Here is a 20402-nt window from a genome sequence, read left to right on the forward strand (position 1 = left end):
ATTCATTTTATAATATATATCCAGACTCATCGCTCCTAGCAGAGAAATTCCGTAGCATATGACTATCTACATGACAATAAATTTTTTGTTATATTTGCATTCATTATTAGTTTATTTGTATATAAAAGGTCTATAATAAGGATATTAAGTCTTCAATCCTCTGAAGTGCAACTTCTTTATCACACACTTCACGTTCTTCCCAGATGATTCTCATGATTTTGGAACGTAACTCTTCCATTTGGTTCACAGTATAGCTATCAGTCCTTTCTAATAGTGATTTTAGAATTGTACTTAGTACATTCTCATTTAGAGTAACAGGTTTAACTACTTCTGATTTGAGAGCAATGGAACTCTCTTCAACTTCATCATTATTTAGAGTTTCAACTGTTTTTTCAGAATTCTCTTCAACCTTATTGTTTTTAGCTTCGACAGCCCCATCTACTGCATGCTTGTCATGTTCGATTTTTTTATTATATTCCTGGTCATTCGGCTTCGGTTCAACATGCTCAAGTGTTCGATCAATTAGAAAACTTTCTTTATCAACTTTAATTTGCTCAGGGATTTCTGAATTACTAATTTCGGTATATTTGCTAGCTCCTGGAATAGAATTATTTTCAATATTAGTGGTTGGATTAGTGCCATTTGGATTTTCACTTTGGACTTGAAGCTGCATTTGAGAACCAGCACCAACCCCTAATTCAACATTGCTAGAATCATGTTGGCTAACATGATTATCTTCGGAAAGCATCTTTTCCTTGACAGCAAGAGCTTCCAGTTCTAACCTTCTTTCCTCATCTTTCAAATACAATTCCTGTCTTTCTAAATCCCTTTGTCTTGTTGCTTTGCATTCAGCAACCAATTCTGGGGTTGAAATATCTTCAATTCCCATTTGAGCATTTGCGTACATTTCAGATGCCTTAATAATCCTCTCCCTATCTCCAGATGTATTTGCATCTCTGTAGATACATTCTATATCTTTCAAATATTGTTTTGGTTCAGAGTAGTAACCATTCCATAATCTTTCTTCAATGATGTCAAGATCCATATTAAAAAATCGACGTCCAGTTGCAACTTCAAGAATCATGTCCTTATCTTTTACATAGGCAGGTTGCCAATTTGGATCATTTTGCATCTGTGGCTCAAAAAGGTGAACCAGAAAAGAGTCATCAATTGGAGGCTTCCTGAAACGTTTATATCTATTTTTGAAAAGATCCATTAGCCCAGATAACTTAATTTTCAAGACATTTTTCAGTTTCATATCCTGATGTTGAAATTGTTTCAATTTTTTCCTCAAAGCTTCTTCTTTCGAAAGTGGATTACCTTCTCCATCTATTTCAATAGCATCTTTTAGAGATGTTACTAGAGGCAGTTTAGGCAATGGCTTGGTTCTCTTTCTTTTCAAGAGGAATGAAGCTGGATGAAGTCTGAGATTGTTTAGTATCTTATCTAAATATTGAGATTTTTGCTCCCTCGTAGGGCTTTCAATCTCAAATACATTACCAGCGAAACCAAATGAAGATAACAAAGTGTCATTTATAATGCTCTCAGGACCAAGTGATTCAGAGAGACAAAGTAGGAATAGTTTCTCATTAGCAGTTAAAGATCGTAACAGAGAACTCAAGGTTAATACAGCACTTTCGGGAATAGTTTTCAACCATATGTCAAAGTTCGGAATGTAAAGTATTGAAGGTTGTCTTTTTCTTGCCTCAATAAAGCTCTGCACAATAGCCGAATCAACAGTTCTAGTACTATCAGATACCAATGAGGGCACGTCTAATCTTTGAACATTGAACTTTTCTAATGTATTCAATATTGCGCCACCAATATATTCTTGACCTGCCCCAACAGGTCCAGTTATTAACAGTCTGGGCTTGCATATACGAGAAGTGTCCAACGAAGTTATTAATTCTTGCTTATCGAAACCATCATTATCGTCATTTGATACAACAAATTCATAATCGAGATATTCTTGAATCAAAGATTTAGATTGATCAGTATTAGAGTGTATATCTGGCATGATTTCTTCTATTAGCTCCTTCAGTTTATCGAATTGACTACACAATAAGGGCTTAACATTTTCAGGAATTTGTTGTGCTGTGTTACCACTAGATCTATTTGAAGAAGGCACAATCTTACGCAAGGCTAGCATAAAATCTGAACTATTAACTTTAATCTTTGTAATATCAATTTTTAATTTATCATCACTACGGTATATTTGTGGATAGTTCCTCTGAATACTAAAGAGGGCAGCTTCAGTACAAAGAGACCTTAGATCAGCACCTCCATATCCCTTGGTCATTTCTGCTAACTTTTCAACTAGTTTATCTGATGGTTGCGGTTCCCATTTTTTCATGTGGATTTTCAAAATAGTTTTCCTAGCGTTCACATCTGGCAACGGAAAAAAAAATTCCCTATCAAATCTACCGGGTCTCCGAAGAGCTGGGTCGACAGCATCTGGTCTATTTGTTGCACCAATAACAATAACTTGACCTCTGTTATCCATACCATCCATCAGAGCTAACATTGTGGAAACTATACTGGCATGAATCTGTTCTTGCTTAGAACTACGAACTGGAGCCAAACCATCAATTTCATCAAAAAAGATAATAGATGGTTGTTGTTTTTTTGCTTCTTCAAAAAGCAACCTCAATTGTCTTTCTGCTTCACCAACCCATTTTGATAGAATATCAGCTCCTTTTCTCATAAAAAATGTGATTTTCCTAGTTTCCGTTGAACAGCTAGCTGCCAGAGCTCTTGCCATCAAAGTTTTACCAGTACCAGGAGGTCCATGGAATAATACACCTCTTGGAGGAGTGATATTAAATTTTTGATAAATTTCAGGATATAACAAAGGAAGGGACACCATTTCCTTAAGTTGTTCAATATAGTTATCAAGACCACCAACTTCATCAAAGTTAATATTCATATCTACCCCCAGTGGATCAAGATCTGCTATTTCTTGTTTTTTCTTTTTCTTTTTATCCGTTAGTGGATCTGGTATTTTCTTTTTCGATTTACCATCAATTGGTAATATTTCATCCTCTGATGAATCCGAGTCTAGTATTAGCTTTGGATTATTTCCACTAGATTGGCCATAAAAATTTGTATTCTGACCAAATATGGTAACCATATCATTACCACCGAATGGACCGCCTGTAGGGAAGAGTCTTCTGTTTGGACCAGTATATTGTGAGGTATTCCACCCTCCTCTCCCACGCCTGGGAGAGGCCGTAAGATAAGGTGCTCTTTGCTGTGGTCTAGTTGAGAATTCATCAACTGTGAAATTTGTTAATGGTGGAGGTATTCTATAATCTACTTGTTTAGTTCTCTCTCTTAAAGCTCGTTTCTCTCTTATCGGACTATCTTCTTGTAATTCTCTGATCTCATCTGCAAGGGATAGTGCTTCATTTTCCCCATCGTTGTTATTATTTTCCTCACCATCGAACAAAGTCGACCTAGTTCTGCTTCTTAATTGCCTAATTGGTCTAGTTGGTTTCTGAGGTGTTCTTTCGCGAAGACGAGATCTTCTAACTGATCGAGTATTATGCAAATTCTCCTCATCGTCATCGTCATCAGCAAAATCTTCGTCATCAGGATCAGGTACTATGAAGTTATCCAGTTTCTTTCTTTTAAGTCTAGTTGTTCTAGAAACACCCTCTTCATCATCGTCATCTGTATTAACATCATCATCTTCTATTTCTTCATCTATAGCGTCTTCTTCGTGAAAACTTTCATCTTCTTCCTCTGGATCATGAACCCTCTTTCGTCTACCTCGTCTTCTTTGTATATTATCAGCATAATCATCATCACCTGTTTCATGGAGACCGTTTTCTTGTTTTACCTCTTTTCTCCAAGTTTCGTTTTCATTTTCTTCATTATAATTATCACCTCCGTTCCCACCGGAGTTTCTGACGTCTTCCGTATTTTGTTCCTCGTCCAAGTAGTCTAAACCATGTTCTACTTCCGCATAATTGATCTTCTTCAATGAACGGCCAGTAGTATGGACAATTCCGTTCTCGTCTTTCAACTCCTCTGTCCTTGTATTTCTCCTCAAATGACGTGTCATTTCTGAATTATAATGTCAATAAAGTCTCCAACTGTATGCTAATGTCCAACGGTTTTTTTTTTTTTCTTCGATCTGTTGAAATTGTAATATTACAATGTTGTGTTTTGACGTATATCAAACCTTCAAATATTGACCGAACCCAAGCAAAGATTGAAAATAATGGTTATATATAATTTCAGCTGGTACTTGATATTATTTCCCAAGGAACAACAATATAGAAAACCCCGATTATATCCTTCTATCCAACTGCAATGAATGAAAAGAATATGAATTGGAAAACTAAAAAGTACAATAACAAAAACAAATTGATTCTATGCAGTGTTTAATATTTTATTAGGTTAGTAATATACAATTCTTTTATTTCTTATTTTTTTTTAAATATAATCTTAAATTTTATTTTAAATTTTCATCAATTTTCATTCAATTTTAATTACCTGGAAATTTCCCTTTAAACGTCTATTCCATGCCAAAAAATTTAAAAAAAAAAAAATATCGTTCTCTGTCCCATTATGAGAGTTTTACTTTATTAGAACAGAAAAAAATAAAAAAAAAAAACTTTGGAAAGATCATAATAACACAACGCGTTTTAGCTACACGCTTTTCACCGTACCATATTGATTTTTTAACAAAAAAAAATAAAAAAATAAAACAGAAACGAAGTAGGAGCAAAATCCATCATTACCAACGGGAAAGCATTCTTGAAGCTCGTATAATACGATATAAATTCTTTTCAATTCTTGGCGGCTATAGGTTCTATAGTGTTGGTTACAACTAGTGTGTTAGGTTTTCAGAATAGTGGACAAAATCTAAAAATTATCATGAAAAGGAGTGACCTCTGATTCAAATCAAAAAAAGAAAGAAAGACGTTAGTATTGTATTTATACATCTTACCCCCCTCTATGGACTAATACAACCTATCTGTTTAAATTTGAAGTGAAAAAAAAAGAATAATAAAAAAAACAACCTAAGAATAGATAATCTGTTAGTAATTATACATACAGCTAAATATAAAAAAAAGAACCAAACCAGTTCAATACTCTGAGTTTTGCTTATTCATGACATTAAATGAGAATATTTCTGGATATAACCGCCGAACTATCAATCAGCTTTTATATATCAATCAACAAAAAAAAAAAAAAGAAAATTAAAGTAGAATTCTCAAAAGAATTTGTTAATTATGCAACCATGCTCTTACCCGGATGAGTGTTACCGGATATGTATTACCCGGATGTGTTACCCTACTGGGCGTGCTCCATTAGAATATCCCAGTTTTCTATATTTGGCAGACAAAACTGCGCACAAAGGAAAATGGAGGCTTTTATTTTTTTCTTTCTTTGAATTTCCCTCTTTTTTTCACAAGGGCTATTTGATTTCTGTTCGAGTTCCCGCACTCGATTCTAAGGGGAGATAATTAATAATATATATAATGATAAGATATGTCGATGATGTGGGTATTAAATGCTACAGCAGTAATATAATAACTAGCATCAACAGTAGTATAACGATTGAAAAAACTATAATACTCAAGAGTTAGTTTTACAATACAAACTCCTATTATTTCTGTTTGTCGTGCATAATTGACTATGGTATCAGAAGATTTGCCTCCAAGTTATGATGAGGCCATTAGAGATGAAGCGCAGCCGCAATCGCAGTCACAAGGGAATTCTTCTCGTCCAGAAGCTCCACCTCCTGATTATTCGAGTGTTCCCGGAAGTACTAGTAGTAGACCGTTGAGGGATAGGAAGAGGCCTGTTCCGCCTAAACCACCTGCGAAGCCACCTACCAGACCATCTTCGAAACCTGCTAAACCTGCTACTAAACCGACAACCAAGCCTGCTAAACCAGCTACTAAACCTACTACAAAACCAGCTGCAAAACCAGATCTGCCGTGGACTTATCCACCGAGGTATTACTGTGAGAAGTGTCATAACACCGGTTACAAGCTTAAAAATGGGAAATCGTGCAAGAGGTGTTGGCGTAAGTTTGCTACTCCGAACGCAGCTGCGCCAATGGGTGGGCAAATTATGGTCAATCAAGCACCACCACAGAGTACATACTACTCAGGTCTTCCGTTTGGGGATTACTTCCACCCATTCGATAGACCCACAGGCGGATACTACGCACCACCTGCTCCGGTAAATAATAACGCCCTATATGTACGGCCAGGTGACCCAAGACTTGGCGGTGTCCTATGTGGTGAGTGTAGAGGTTCTGGAAGAGTACGGTTCTTTCTAGATGAAGATCTTTGTCCACTTTGTAATGGTGTAGGCAGGATCATTAGATGAAAATACAATTTTTTTTTTCTTAGTAATAGGGATTTGACTCCCTTATTGTAAAAAAAAAAATTTTTAAACAAGCACAAAAGAGAATAATTAAACGTATATATTTATGATAATGAAATGTTTGATGATTATATGATTTTATATACATGATATTACCAACATATCTCAAATACCCAACAACATATAATACGAAATTATCATATCACATGACTAGATAAGTATCGCAGGAAGCGAAAGCCAAAGGGCTGCTGAAAGGATGTCTCGTTCCCTATGTTTTGCCGGTAGTCACCGGTCCTTTCGATCATTTAACTTTTTTCTTCTTCGTTGTTACTTTTTTATTTGCAAATGCAATCATTCAAATGAAGTCAATGGGAGAATAACCACAGTTTTTTTCTTGCTTTCATTTTACTAGAGTTTCTCACTTTCAATTCTTTTATTGATAATAAGTTGGAAAAACTACAGCAAAGTAGGCATTGCAGATTATAATTTGCATCAAGTACATTGTATTATTTTAAGTGGAAAACAATTAATTCTAAGAAAAAAATTTTTTTTTTTTTTACAATTGAGTTGTCGATTATTTAATATTAATTATTTCTATTGCCCTATATTGCTTATAATATCTTTTTTTCTGTTATTGAAGGAATAAAAAATATGTATAATACTAAGAATCATAGATTAATTAGCAATATGGAAAGAACTGGAACGCCATTGAATACTAGACCTGCTTCACCATACACCAGTGTCCCTACTGTCGAAACAGATGGGTTGTCCTGGCCTAGTAAAGGTGCGAGAGTGAGAGCAACAGAGTCAGCTGAGGAAGAGCAGCAAAGGGTTGACCGTATTGCGGATGCTGTCAAGGTTATACTGAATGAATTGGGAGAAGATGTTACTAGAGAAGGTATATTGGATACACCACAAAGATATGCCAAGGCCATGCTATTCTTCACCAAGGGTTATCAAACCAATATTATGGACGATGTCATTAACAACGCTGTTTTTGAGGAAGATCACGACGAAATGGTCATTGTCAGAGACATTGAAATATACTCCCTTTGTGAACACCATTTAGTTCCATTTTTCGGGAAAGTGCATATTGGTTATATTCCAAACAAGAAGGTCATCGGGCTCAGCAAGTTAGCGAGACTAGCTGAAATGTATGCCAGAAGGTTACAGGTCCAGGAAAGATTAACTAAGCAAATTGCAATGGCCTTGAGTGAAATACTGAAACCATTGGGAGTTGCTGTTGTTATCGAAGCTAGTCATATGTGCATGGTCTCACGTGGTGTACAAAAAACCGGTTCCTCGACAATGACTTCTTGTATGATGGGATGTTTCCGTTCTCATAAAACTAGAGAAGAATTCCTAACCCTATTAGGAAGAAAAAGCATATGATATGATGTTTAATAACGATTCCCGAATTGTCCTGTCCCTTGAAAATACAAAAAACGCATTCATCAGCTATATTAGTTTTTAGCTTTAATACAAACAAAAGCATCATAAGTTCATCCGGATCATATCAGAACATTATTGTTTCTGTTGTTAATAAATAAGGAATAAAACTACTTTGGAAATGATAAGGCAAAAATATACAACAAGCTATAAGGCATAAAGTAGGCTATGTTATGTTTCCTTTATGAAAAGTATATTTTACCTAATTTGTAAATATCATGAAACTATAATACTATTATAAAATTTTTGTATTAATAATTTAGTTGCATCTCTGAAATGACTACTTCTCAATCAAAAAATTGTAGTTGAAAAATTGACGTTTTCCATCTTCTTCTGACTTCAAGGAGATATTTTATTTACGTTTATTAAAAAATTAATTATTATGTGAATTATTATGTCAAGAGTATATAAATAGGAATAAATAAATTTGCAATTGTTTTTATAGGTCAAGTATGCCTAAATACTAATTGTCCGCCGGCCAGCCTGTACATTAATGTAGCCCAATTAGTAGTTTATCTTATTATAGAAAGGTAATTCAAAAAGAAGATTAAGTAGGATTTAATAAATGTTTAGCACCTTTATGAGATAGTTTTTCAGAACTTTTAGACAGGTTTGGGATTGGAAAACTGTAGAAGGTTGATTCAGATTCAGCACTCTTTCGATCCTTCTCAACATGGATGGTAACCATAATACCTTTTTCTGTTACTGGGTATAATGGATTCTCCATATCTTTAGCATCTTTATTTTTGACGTCAAAACCTTGGCCATCAATAACCATGCCAGGCAAGACGTGGTCTCCAATCTCAACCTTGAAGTTATTGTTTAAATATTCATTATTCAGAACGTTCTCAATAGGTATTAAATCAGACCAGTTACGGCTATTCAGGAAACAGTCCTCCTTTCTCTTTGTTTTCTGATCAGGGTTGGTTTTAAATAATGGGACGGAGTCCTCATCAGTTTCATAATCAAACTTATGGATATGGTTTTTGCTTTGTAGTAACTTTGCCATACCATCTGGTGGAGGAGTATTTACAACAGCACTGGATATAACATTGAACATTAACCTTAGATCCTCTTCAGCATTAGATAGAATCTCTTCGTTTTCCTTTTCATCTTTTTGGGAAGTGATCAAATGATGTCTGTGAAGCTTTGATCTAAATCTTCCTACAGCAGCAAGGTGGACATCACCAGATAAAATGGTTATTCTAACACCATGTTTTGCTCCCCAATCTTGAAGAGCCGCAATTAGGTTATTTCTCTCCTTTTTATGATCATGAGCACACCAGTGGTCGTTTAAGTCATCCAGCAGCTCAACATCTCCATTAAACTCGTTCACCAACCCCTGTGCTACGACTTTTTTCTTTGACAGATACTTTATTGGATATAGTAATGGCGAAGAGAAAATATACTCTAATATCACCAGTCTAGGATAAGCTATAGGAACACCAAGCATTAAATATAGATGATCAAATTTCTTCTTTTTAATTTCGTCATTAAGACGTTGGAAAGTGACCTCGTAGGTAGATTTGGGTAAAATGCTTTTCAGCTTTCTTTCAGTTCTACAATCTAAACCAAGCATGGCGATCGAAGGACCAATTCTTGTGAATACTGAATGTGATTTTTGTTTGATAAATTCACCATCATTTTTACTTAAAATCCAATGTTTATCCTTCAAATGGGCCTGTGTTTCATCAATACTAACGTGATGTTGGAACAACATATAGTACTTGTAAGAAACGTTACCCAAAGTACTGAACACTGGGGTTTTCATCAATCTATCTGGATATGAGCCAAACCCATCAATGGTGTCGTGGTCATCCCATATATTTACAGAGGGGATGGTTGACATAGCCACTGGAAAGAGTCTTTGTAAAGTTCTGGATTTTGGGGTTGATCCCTTCCAATAACCGTACCCAAACCATTCAAGATATTCCTTCAAGTAGAAGTTACCCATCTCCCTCCTGAATAAATCATCAACCTTCATGGTACGTTTTTTGATAGGGTCGTTAGTCTCAACCCATTTCTTCACCCTGGGACTATACAGCTTGATTGCATCGGAGTATAATTGATCACCACCTCCCAACATTACGTGGTAGTGAACCTTGGAGTGTTTCTGCAAGATATCATACCACAAAGTGCCTTTGAATTTAGTAGAGTCGACAGCCAAGGAAAACCCGTTACAAGAGTAAGCTATCGTGTTGAAATTTTGAGTCTTTGCAGGAACGTAGAACATAAAATGAGGCTCAGTCTCTCCATTAATTGAGTACTTACAAGTGTGTTCCACATCGCCGAGTGGCAATTCTATCTCGTAACGATAGAACTGGAAAATACTATGATTTGCATTGTCATCACCGAAATAATCGGTATGAAACAGCTTCCCTTCAAAAGTAGACCCAGAACCTGACCCAGAAATATCCGACTCACCAGATGGAGTATAGTTATATTCTACCTTTGGTGCTCTGGGACTAGATGGATCAAAGGCATCCCGTACAACAAGTAGCATCGAGCCTCTCCAAACCATATCATCATAGTCGACCTCTTTCAGTCTCATCACAGGACCACAAACAACACCATCTGTTTTAATCGGAGAGTCATCACTGCAACTATCCACACCATCAATTAGTGGCTTATAATCCTTCTCAATATCCCAGTCACCCATTAATATAGATATACAGTTACCTTTTTTTTTTTTTCCCTTTCTTTCTCACTATTGGGTATTAGAAAGCCAATAGCTTATATCAGTGTTACGCAATTCAATTTAATCTTAATAGTAATAATTCATATGGATTAATATCAATTCCAATGATAAATATAAGGGAACCCTTAATTAAAATTAATCTTTCAGTGAACAATTAAATTTCAATCCATACATGTGAAGAGAAAAAAAAATCCAGCAACAATAACTGTTGAAAAAAAAATTACGGTGTTATATACGGTGCTATAACCGGTATTATACCCGGTATTATAATACCAAAGTTACCCGGAATATTAAAATATAAACTAATGTTATACGAAAAACATGTGACTTGATAAAAAAGTTTTAAAACCGGGTAACAACTGAAAAAAAAATAATCAACGTTATTACGGCCAAGTTTTTTTTTGATGCTTTTGGTGATGACTTAAACGTAACAGTTACACTGCAATAACATTTACTGATGGTTGTTGCCATCAAGTTTTTATAATAATCTTAATTTTATTATCTAGTAGATATTTATATTAGATTACTTAACTAAGTAAATAAAGTAATAGTAAGAGACAGAGAGAAAATGGCTCAAATATCGTATGATAGAGTGAAAGGCCGTGATGCAAAGGTTGCCCTAGCTAATAACCTTAAGATTGCTCTAGCAATAGAATTGGCACCAAAGGACTTGAAACTAGAAGTTAATGAGGACAGGAAGGAGCCGCTATTGACTACTGAAACATTGTCTCTACATGATGCCAATGCAATTTTGAGATATGTGTTGAACGACTTCGAAGGACTCCACTCTGAACAATACCACTATGCCTTAGCCTCTGTAGAAGCATACTTGTACCACCCTCAATCCAACGAGGACCATACTGTTGAACTGGTTAATAAGATGATTGACAACTATTTGAAGTTAGAGAAATTGGATGCTGTTACTCTGATCTCTTTTGCAAACGCCTACGCTTTAAGACCAACTCAGATCACTGATGCATTCAAATCAAAGTTACCTGAGGCCATCTCTAAGGCTTTATCTGTAGTAGCCAAGATGACCCCACGTTCTACTGATCAATTTAAGAATACTGGTAACAAGAATATTATTGAGGGCTTCGCAGTGAAGAAACAGAGTGAAGAAATCCTACCAAAGGAAGGTGAGAGAAACGTTTTGATTACTTCTGCCCTTCCATATGTTAACAATGTTCCTCACTTAGGTAACATTGTTGGTAGTGTCTTATCCGCTGATATCTATTCCCGTTACTGTAAAAGTAGAAATTACAATACTCTATTTATCTGTGGTACTGATGAATACGGTACCGCCACTGAAACCAAGGCTATTGAAGAAGGTGTCACTCCTCGTGAACTTTGTGATAAATACCATAAAATTCATAGTGATGTCTACAAATGGTTCCAAATTGGATTTGATTACTTTGGCAGAACAACTACTGAGAAACAAACCGAAATTGCTCAAGACATCTTCTTGAAATTAGATAAGAACGGATTTCTAGGTGAAGAAACCATGAAACAATTGTACTGTCCAGTACACAACTCTTTCCTCGCTGATAGATATGTTGAAGGTGAATGTCCTAAGTGTCATTATGAAGATGCTCGTGGTGATCAATGTGATAAATGTGGTGGTCTATTGGATCCATTTGAGTTGATTAACCCTCACTGTAAACTAGATAATGCCGTTCCAGAACCAAGAACCTCTGATCACATTTTCTTAGCTTTAGATAAATTAGAACCTGAGATTAAGAAATGGGTCGAAAAAGCCTCCACTGAAGGTGAATGGTCTAAGAATTCAAGAACCATTACTAATTCTTGGTTAAAGGATGGTTTGAAGCCTCGTTGCATCACAAGAGATTTGGTTTGGGGTACTCCTGTTCCATTAGAAAAATACAAAGACAAGGTTTTGTACGTGTGGTTTGACGCCACTATCGGTTACGTTTCCATTACTGCTAACTATACAAAGAACTGGGAACAATGGTGGAAACATCCTGAAAATGTTCAACTATACCAATTTATGGGTAAGGACAATGTTCCATTTCATACAGTTGTTTTCCCAGGTTCTCAGTTGGGTACTGGTGATGAGTGGACCATGTTACATCACCTAAACACCACCGAATACTTGCAATATGAGGGTGGTAAATTCTCGAAAAGTAGAGGTGTTGGTGTATTTGGTAACAATGCTCAGGAGTCTGGTGTCTCTCCAAGTGTATGGAGATATTACTTGGCTTCTGTTAGACCTGAATCTAGTGATGCTCATTTCTCTTGGGATGACTTTGTCGCTAGAAACAACAGTGAACTGTTGGCTAACCTAGGTAACTTCGTTAACAGATTGATAAAATTTGTTAACGCTAAGTATAATGGTGTTGTACCAAAGTTCGAAACCAAGAACTTGCCTAACTATGATTCTTTGGTTAAGGATATAAACGAAATCCTACATCACTACATAGAAGAGATGGAGACTGCCCACGAAAGACGTGGTTTAGAGATCGCTATGTCCTTGAGTGCTCGTGGTAACCAATTTTTGCAAGAAAACAAGTTGGACAACAGTCTATTCTCACAATTCCCAGACAAATCTGATGCAGTTGTAGGTGTCGGTTTGAATATCATCTATGCTGTTGCCTCTTTGATTTACCCATTTATGCCGGAGACTTCTGAAACCATCAACAGAATGTTGAATGCTCCTGCTCTAAAGATTGACGAAGAATTCCACATCGCTATTCTTGGTGGTCATAACATCAACAAGGCCGAATACTTGTTCCAAAGAATTGATGAAAAGAACATTGACCAATGGAGAGCCAAATATGGTGGCCAACAACAGTAATTTGACTTATGAAATAGACTGGCTTGAAAATCTATTAAATTCAGCTATATATTTTATTGTTCTTGCCCTTAACTAATGTGAATCTTATAAGAGACCCCCTACAATGACCGCATTTCTTTGTTATTGCTATTACTAAAAAGATCCACTGAGACAATCATAATTATATAAAGATGACGTTTTTTATTTTTAACTAATTTTTTTAATATTATCTAATACCTGTTATTATCTCACACACCCCAAAGCTAAGAATAGCTGATCTCAATTCATGCTGAGACTCTAGAATGTCCGTAGAGCATTTCTCTGTTGTAACTATCACTAAAAAGATTCACTGGGGAAATCATAATTATAAAAAGATGACGTTTTATATTTAACTATTTCAATATATCTATTATCTGTTAATATCTTATAATTCTTATAACATATTATCTGTTATTTATTATTAAGTACTACCTGTTATTATTATTATCTAATAACTGGTATCCTCTAATTCAAGCTATTAACTAATAATTTGTTATTATCCAATATCTGTTATTATCAAACACTCCCCCCCCCCACAAAACTAAGTTTGCTGTGTTTACTCGCCACCTAGAGTCATCGTAATAGGAATGGGTGTCTAACTATCAGAATCAAAAAAGATACTTACTAACAGCAGAAAAGGGCAAGGAATTTTAAAATTGACAAGACTCACAAGCTACAATTGTTCATTAAATCCTAGTGTATATAAGGTTGCATGTAATAGTCAAAGTATCTTTCAAATTCATAGTTTTCATATAGTTTTCAGCTTTCTCGAGGCATTATCTTATCGATTAGTTAATATCGGACTTTAAGTGGCCGTGCAATTTTTTTTCCAAACTAATTATATACTATCAGCTTAGCAAAGGCATCGATCGATATTTAGAATAAATACAAACCTTTTGAGAAGTGCAACCAGAAAGAATACAATTTAATGAATCTAGATAAGAAGGATAGTAAGACTGAAGTGGATAGAGAAATCCATGAAAATATTCAGCTATATAAAGATGACAGCGGTTTTACTGATCAAGATCCTTCCAAATTATTGACTTTTTGGCATGGGTTAAGATTCGGTCTAAACTTTATCTTTATATTACCATTCAAAGTGATATTCTCTCTGACTAGAATCTTATTAGAAGGTGAAAGAAGAATAAATGGCAATATTCTGGTTAGAGTGTTTATGAGAGAATGTGTTAAATTAACTGATCCTAAGATATGGGAATATGTTTTGAATCCTATATTTGAAGCCATCTATAAATCTAAAGGTGCGCAATTGAAGATGTTAAAATACGAAGTTCCCACAGAGGATCTGCAAGTATCGAAGAGCGGAATATTTGATAAACCTTTTGTTAAGAATACCTCTACCGAGAGTAAATTCTTCTGGGAAGTCCCAATTGATAGTAATACATTTAACCCAGAAACCGACCCAATCCTAATATATTACCATGGTGGTGGATATGCTTTGAAATTGACTCCTACAACGTTGAGTTTCTTATTCAATACCGGAAAAAGGTTTCCAGGTATGCCGATAATAGTATCTGATTACGCTCCTACTGCTTCTAGTAGGGAGAATAATAAGTACCCTCGACAACTACTTGACATTCTAGCAGTGTATGATTATGTTACAGAAACTTTAGGATGTAGAAATGTTATATTAATGGGCGATTCAGCTGGTGGTAATGCTGTTTTAATGCTACTGTTATATCTTATAAACCATGGTAGGACTATATTCCCTAAAAAAGCAATTCCAATCAGCCCATGGTTGAATACTACATATTTAGCTGAGAAAGAAAAAATATTCATGAAGAAGCTTGAGAAATGGGACTATATATCTATGGAAGTTGTCCAGATGTTCGGAGAGTTATATGTCTCACAAGCAATGAGAAATGAAAATTATGACCATATTAATGATGAATATATCAATATCGAGCATAATTTCAAACAGGATACATGGCAGCTGATAACTGACAAATGTGACCTATTAGTGACATTCGGTGAGGATGAAATCTTACGGTACCAAATAGAGGAATTCATCGGTAAACTCATTTCGTGCAATCCAAAGAAATTTACTTGGGAGAATAATGTCTTTTCTGACTACCATGGCGCTCACACTGGCCCAGTCCTAGCTTGGGAAACTGATGTTGATTTATGGGCTAAACAGCCTTCGGTACACCCAATCATACAATTCTTGAAGCGTTGATGGAGGACCGTAAATTAATATTATTATTAGTATATTTTTTTATTGTATACAAAAAGATGTTTGTTATTAAAATATACTCTGAAAAGTAATATATATTGAGACATATTGTTTCTTTAGGGCAATATAAAAGCCATTATCCTGTAATTTATTTATATAATGAAAAATAACTCATTAAGTAATTAGCTGAATGCTATTAGAATTGATAATTCTATATGGATTTTAGATTTTGATCCACACATTTTCATTTTTTTCTAGCTGCAAAGCGATGAGCTGATAATTAATCAGTTATTATATAGAGAAAGAAAAGAGAGAAAGAGAGGGACATATACTGAAATTAGGTGAAAAGAACTAAAGCTTGAACAGATCTCTTACTGCTGATAAATAACGATTTGAAAGCATTGCAATTATCAAGAAATGTCCTCGGAGATTGTCGAGAGAGTGGAAAAGTATCTGACAAAAGAAATACCGGTAGAGGTAGTGTCACAGGGTGCCGAAGCAGTAGTGTTTCAGACTACAGTTCATCCATATCTACCCCATAAGGAAAATGCTAATGAGAGATATATAATAAAATATAGGCCGCCTAAGAGGTATAGGCACCCTAATATTGACAAGGCCCTCACAAAACACAGGACATTGAGTGAAGCCAGAATACTTGCGAAATTGTACGTTATTGATGGCCTTCATGTCCCAAAACTTATTGCATGTGATACCTACAATGGGTATCTGTGGCTGGAGTTCCTTGGTTGTGATTTACCAGATGGACATGGGTTCAGTAACTTAAAAAATTTCTTATGGATGCATGGCAAGGAAGGTACACCATATTCAGACACTGTAAAGAACGCTCTAATCGGGGTTGGAGAACAAATTGGTATTTTGCATTGGAATGACTATTGCCACGGAGATTTAACTAGCTCAAATATTGTTCTGGTGCCCAACGGAGACAATTGGGTGCCACATCTAATTGATTTCGGATTGGGTTCCACTTCCACTATGGTCGAGGATAAAGGTGTTGATTTGTATGTACTAGAAAGAGCTATCATAAGTACACACTCCCAATACTCTGAACAGTACAATGAGTGGCTAATGGAAGGCTTTAAATCTGTTTACGAAAAAGAAGGAAAGACAGGGAAAAAGAAACTAACCGAACTCTTGAAGAGATTCTCTGAAGTTAGACTTCGTGGTAGAAAGAGAAGTATGATCGGATAAGATGGTTAGAGCTCCTATTTTGATAGATATGATTTAATCATTTTATAAAATCACTTCACTAGCCCTTTCTAAATATTACCTTTTTGGAACAATATAAATTCAAAATTTCTTCTGTTGAGACAACACAATAATGGTAAGAGATCTAACCAATTTAATAAAACGATATCTAAGCCATATAAATACATACTGCGTCTAAAAGAAGTATTTGCTATGAATGTACATGATGGACTATTATGCATTACTCAAAATATAACAGCATACGTAATATCAGGTGATCTTTAAATGAGGAAGTGTCAAAAAAAGGGTTCATCAATAGATGGATGATTAAATTAGCAATTTGATCCATTATTTAACTATTCTATAATATATCTATTATTAGTTAGGTCAGTAAACATATAATAAATACTGTTCCTTTCATAGTTCTGCTAGGAAGATCTTATAATATACAGAAGAATGACTTCGCTAATAAATGAACCCAATGTGGACTTTCACCTGAAGTTAAATGAGCACAGTTTCCATATTCCGTATGAACAGTTACAGAAGAATACTAAGCATATCAGTAAGTTGATAGAGAAGGAGACTACGGAGCTTGATGAGAAGTATGCTTTGTTGAATAAACTGCTGAGTAGTGGGGATATAGAGGATGACAAGAAAGCATTACAGGATTTAAAGGAAATTATTCGGAGTGTTGAAATATTTGAGAAGAGATTAGAAAAAAGATTAAATGAAGAAATACCAATATTAGAACGAATTGAAGCACGGATTAGTTTTTTCAAAGAGCTTGAAGAAGCCAAATCTCAAGTTTCTGATGTTAATCCCTTAATTGCTTGGTACCAGAAATTTACCAACATTCTTATAGGCGACTATTTAACAAGGCATTCCTTAGGTGCAGAGTCTGGTGATAGCTCAATGTCTGGTGTGAATTTTTTGAGACAAGAAGGACTTCAAGATTTATTAGATACTGATATTTTATTGACGGGAAATAGAATATCCACAGCATTAATTGAGAAAAACGATTTGACCCCGTTACTTGACTGGATTAATGACAGTAAAATCTATTTAAAGAAACACTCTTCAAGATTAGAGTTTGAGGCTAGGTTTCAGCAGTATATCGAACTCCTTAAATGTTCTAAATACGAAGAAGCGATTAAATGTTTCCAGACTTTCTTGCTTAAGTTTGTTGATACAAATTTTACCGAGCTAACACATGCCTCTGGTATGTTGCTATCCATCAACTATTGTCAAGAAATTATGAAGCGCCAAAACTCTGCATCACAATCTGATAACGTAAAAGAAAGCTCCCGAGGAAATACTGTAATGTTTAATGACGAAACTGACGCATACAGATATTTCTTCCACAAGAGTCCCAGGGTATCAGAGGTCAGAAAGCCTGATGCATTTGATATTAGATATATGAGCCTAAGTCAAAATGCTGATTTTGAACACTACATGAAACTATTGGACAGAAACAGATGGGATCTCTTGAATGAATTGTTTTTAAAAGATTTTTACTACATGTATGGTATATCACAGAACGACCCCCTGGTTATATATCTGTCTCTGGGTATATCCACTTTGAAAACAAAAGAATGTTTACACTACAGACAATTAGCTAAATCGGATAACCCTAAATTAGATGAGAAAATTGAGGAAGGAGTACTGGTGAACAGTTGTCCAGTTTGTGATAAGACATTTGCGCCAATAGCGGAAACTCTCCCCTATGCTCACCATACACAGTCTCAACTATTCGATGACCCCATAATGTTACCTAATGGTAATATTTACGAATCTAACAGACTAAAAAAACTGGCAAAGATGTTAGCTGAAGAAAAACTGATAACTTTGCGGCCAAATGAGGTAATAGATCCTATTGATAAACAAATATATACTATTGATGATTTCATCACAATGTATCCAACATGAAAGGACTCTAACTAGTAAAGAAATATATTATAATGAAATCCACTGCATATTCAATTTATAACTTAGATATCTATAGTATAATTCATGTTAAGTTTTATTCTGAGATGTCTTCGTCATCAGATTCATTTTTTGTTCTCTTCTTCTTATATTTCTCAAATTTCTTAAATATGTATATCCTAGCATCTCTTTCCTTTGCTGGTTTGGTAGTATCTTGTTCACTATTTGTTCTTTTATGGTTATAGCTCTTAAAGTTTTCCCATTGGAATTTATTGGATCTTTCTATTTGTAGACCATTATTTTTGGCCAATATTTTGACAGACCAGGAGTCATATGGTTCACCATTGAACAGAGAGAGTATGATTTTCCCGTACCCTTCTTCAGTAATGTTACCTTTCTGATCCTTATCATTTCCTAAAGAATAACCTTGGGAGTGACCTATTTCTGTGTTTTTCTTACCTGAGTTAACTAATTGGAATAATTGCTTCGCACTATCAAAATAACCAAAAACTAGTTCCTGGTGTTCCATTATGTTTCTATCTTGGTCCTTAATACCTTTACCAGTGTGTGGGAAATTGAACATAATATTTTGTAAGTACTTGTATCTCCAAGCGGGGCCCATAATCTTCGACCAAGGTGTATGTTTAGAGATTTTAAACGATTTTATCAGTTTTGTAGCATCTATTTGGAAGAATATCTTAACATTTTCAGATACCAAAAACTCGTAGTTCTCTTCAAAACTGTGCGGGTACTTCAGCCTCAATTCTGTAGGAGAGTTATCGAATGAGGTAACAATTAGGTTCTCCGGCAAAATGTAATCCTCTTCCACTATAGACCTGGCAAATGATAAATCACCTTCACCTACAAGGAGTAATGTCTCATTCCTCTCAAATGGTATAAATTTCTGGTTAGCACTTTGAAGCTTCTGGGCCTTCTGGTTTTTATTTAATTGTGTCTTTTGTTTCAACTTATTCTCTTCCTTTTTCTTTATGGTCTTACTCAACTTAACAGAGGCTTGGTGGTTCAACAGCGCAGCTTTCAAGCCTTTAGCATGCCCTTTACCTTTCAATCTTCTCGCCATTGTAATTCAATTTTAACTTGAGAATCGATATATTTCACTTTTCTCTAGAGGGTCGATATAATTGTTACCGTACATATATCATGATTGAGAAAATTCAAGTAAAACGATCTCTAGTCAATTGCAATATATAAGCTTAGACTAATGCGATGAGCTGCCACATGCTATGAGCTCACATTGCTGATGCGATGCGATGAGCTTGGAAAATTTTCGGTGTGGGAAACCTTCTAGGAGGAAAAAAGAAAGTATATTCTACGATGATTTCTAGGCATAATACACAATCTCCTTATTGATCAAGTTAATGTAAATCAATCCATTGTTATAAAATTGATGCGAGTATTCGTTTGGCACTTCATATTCATGTTACCGGCACTATAATTTCTTAACTTAGATGTTAATAGTGCGCAGCAGGGTAGATGCCCTCTTCTTTTTTTTTTCTAATGCAGAGAGTACTGTCGAGTTACAACTACACGGTTCCCAATTGGTCCTGGCAAATCTAAATCTGCCTGTCTTTATCAAATTGATCCTGGTGAATATGCGATTGCCAACGGCTAATTACCAATTTGCTGTTGGTATTCGAGATTTAGTCTGTCTATTATAGCGTTTGGTTTACCTACAACTCGGGCATCGCTAAGCTTGAACTAAAATTGGAAAAACAAAAAAAAAAAATTCAAAATCA

General features: G+C 35.2%; 9 protein-coding genes across 9 annotated transcripts; 6 read left to right on the plus strand and 3 right to left on the minus strand.

The window, feature by feature from the left end:
* Positions 1–130: 130 nt before the first annotated feature.
* On the minus strand, positions 131–4066 carry YTA7 (chromatin segregase YTA7; the record flags this gene model as incomplete). The annotated part of the gene is made up of 1 exon (XM_071053649.1): positions 131–4066. The coding sequence occupies one exon, from the start codon at positions 4064–4066 to the stop codon at positions 131–133; it is 3936 nt and encodes a 1311-aa protein (XP_070910061.1).
* A 1583-nt stretch (positions 4067–5649) lies between these two features.
* HUA1 (Hua1p) lies at positions 5650–6351 on the plus strand (the record flags this gene model as incomplete). Its single annotated transcript, XM_071053650.1, has 1 exon — positions 5650–6351. The coding sequence occupies one exon, from the start codon at positions 5650–5652 to the stop codon at positions 6349–6351; it is 702 nt and encodes a 233-aa protein (XP_070910062.1).
* Positions 6352–6999: 648 nt separating this feature from the next.
* FOL2 (GTP cyclohydrolase I) lies at positions 7000–7740 on the plus strand (the record flags this gene model as incomplete). Its single annotated transcript, XM_071053651.1, has 1 exon — positions 7000–7740. The coding sequence occupies one exon, from the start codon at positions 7000–7002 to the stop codon at positions 7738–7740; it is 741 nt and encodes a 246-aa protein (XP_070910063.1).
* A 604-nt stretch (positions 7741–8344) lies between these two features.
* On the minus strand, positions 8345–10456 carry RNJ42_03488 (uncharacterized protein; the record flags this gene model as incomplete). The annotated part of the gene is made up of 1 exon (XM_071053652.1): positions 8345–10456. The coding sequence occupies one exon, from the start codon at positions 10454–10456 to the stop codon at positions 8345–8347; it is 2112 nt and encodes a 703-aa protein (XP_070910064.1).
* Positions 10457–11063: 607 nt separating this feature from the next.
* Positions 11064–13307, plus strand: MES1 (methionine--tRNA ligase MES1; the record flags this gene model as incomplete). The annotated part of the gene is made up of 1 exon (XM_071053653.1): positions 11064–13307. One exon carries the CDS (start codon positions 11064–11066, stop codon positions 13305–13307), a length of 2244 nt encoding a protein of 747 aa, XP_070910065.1.
* Positions 13308–14253: 946 nt separating this feature from the next.
* SAY1 (steryl deacetylase) lies at positions 14254–15519 on the plus strand (the record flags this gene model as incomplete). Its single annotated transcript, XM_071053654.1, has 1 exon — positions 14254–15519. One exon carries the CDS (start codon positions 14254–14256, stop codon positions 15517–15519), a length of 1266 nt encoding a protein of 421 aa, XP_070910066.1.
* Positions 15520–15933: 414 nt separating this feature from the next.
* BUD32 (serine/threonine protein kinase BUD32) lies at positions 15934–16725 on the plus strand (the record flags this gene model as incomplete). The annotated part of the gene is made up of 1 exon (XM_071053655.1): positions 15934–16725. The coding sequence occupies one exon, from the start codon at positions 15934–15936 to the stop codon at positions 16723–16725; it is 792 nt and encodes a 263-aa protein (XP_070910067.1).
* A 453-nt stretch (positions 16726–17178) lies between these two features.
* FYV10 (glucose-induced degradation complex subunit FYV10) lies at positions 17179–18648 on the plus strand (the record flags this gene model as incomplete). The annotated part of the gene is made up of 1 exon (XM_071053656.1): positions 17179–18648. The coding sequence occupies one exon, from the start codon at positions 17179–17181 to the stop codon at positions 18646–18648; it is 1470 nt and encodes a 489-aa protein (XP_070910068.1).
* A 94-nt stretch (positions 18649–18742) lies between these two features.
* BMT5 (25S rRNA (uracil2634-N3)-methyltransferase) lies at positions 18743–19726 on the minus strand (the record flags this gene model as incomplete). The annotated part of the gene is made up of 1 exon (XM_071053657.1): positions 18743–19726. One exon carries the CDS (start codon positions 19724–19726, stop codon positions 18743–18745), a length of 984 nt encoding a protein of 327 aa, XP_070910069.1.
* Positions 19727–20402: the final 676 nt, after the last annotated feature.

Source organism: Nakaseomyces bracarensis (genome assembly GCF_045282275.1).
Source record: "Nakaseomyces bracarensis strain CBM3 chromosome Unknown Scaff12_0, whole genome shotgun sequence".
Taxonomy (NCBI): Eukaryota; Fungi; Ascomycota; class Saccharomycetes; order Saccharomycetales; family Saccharomycetaceae; genus Nakaseomyces; species Nakaseomyces bracarensis.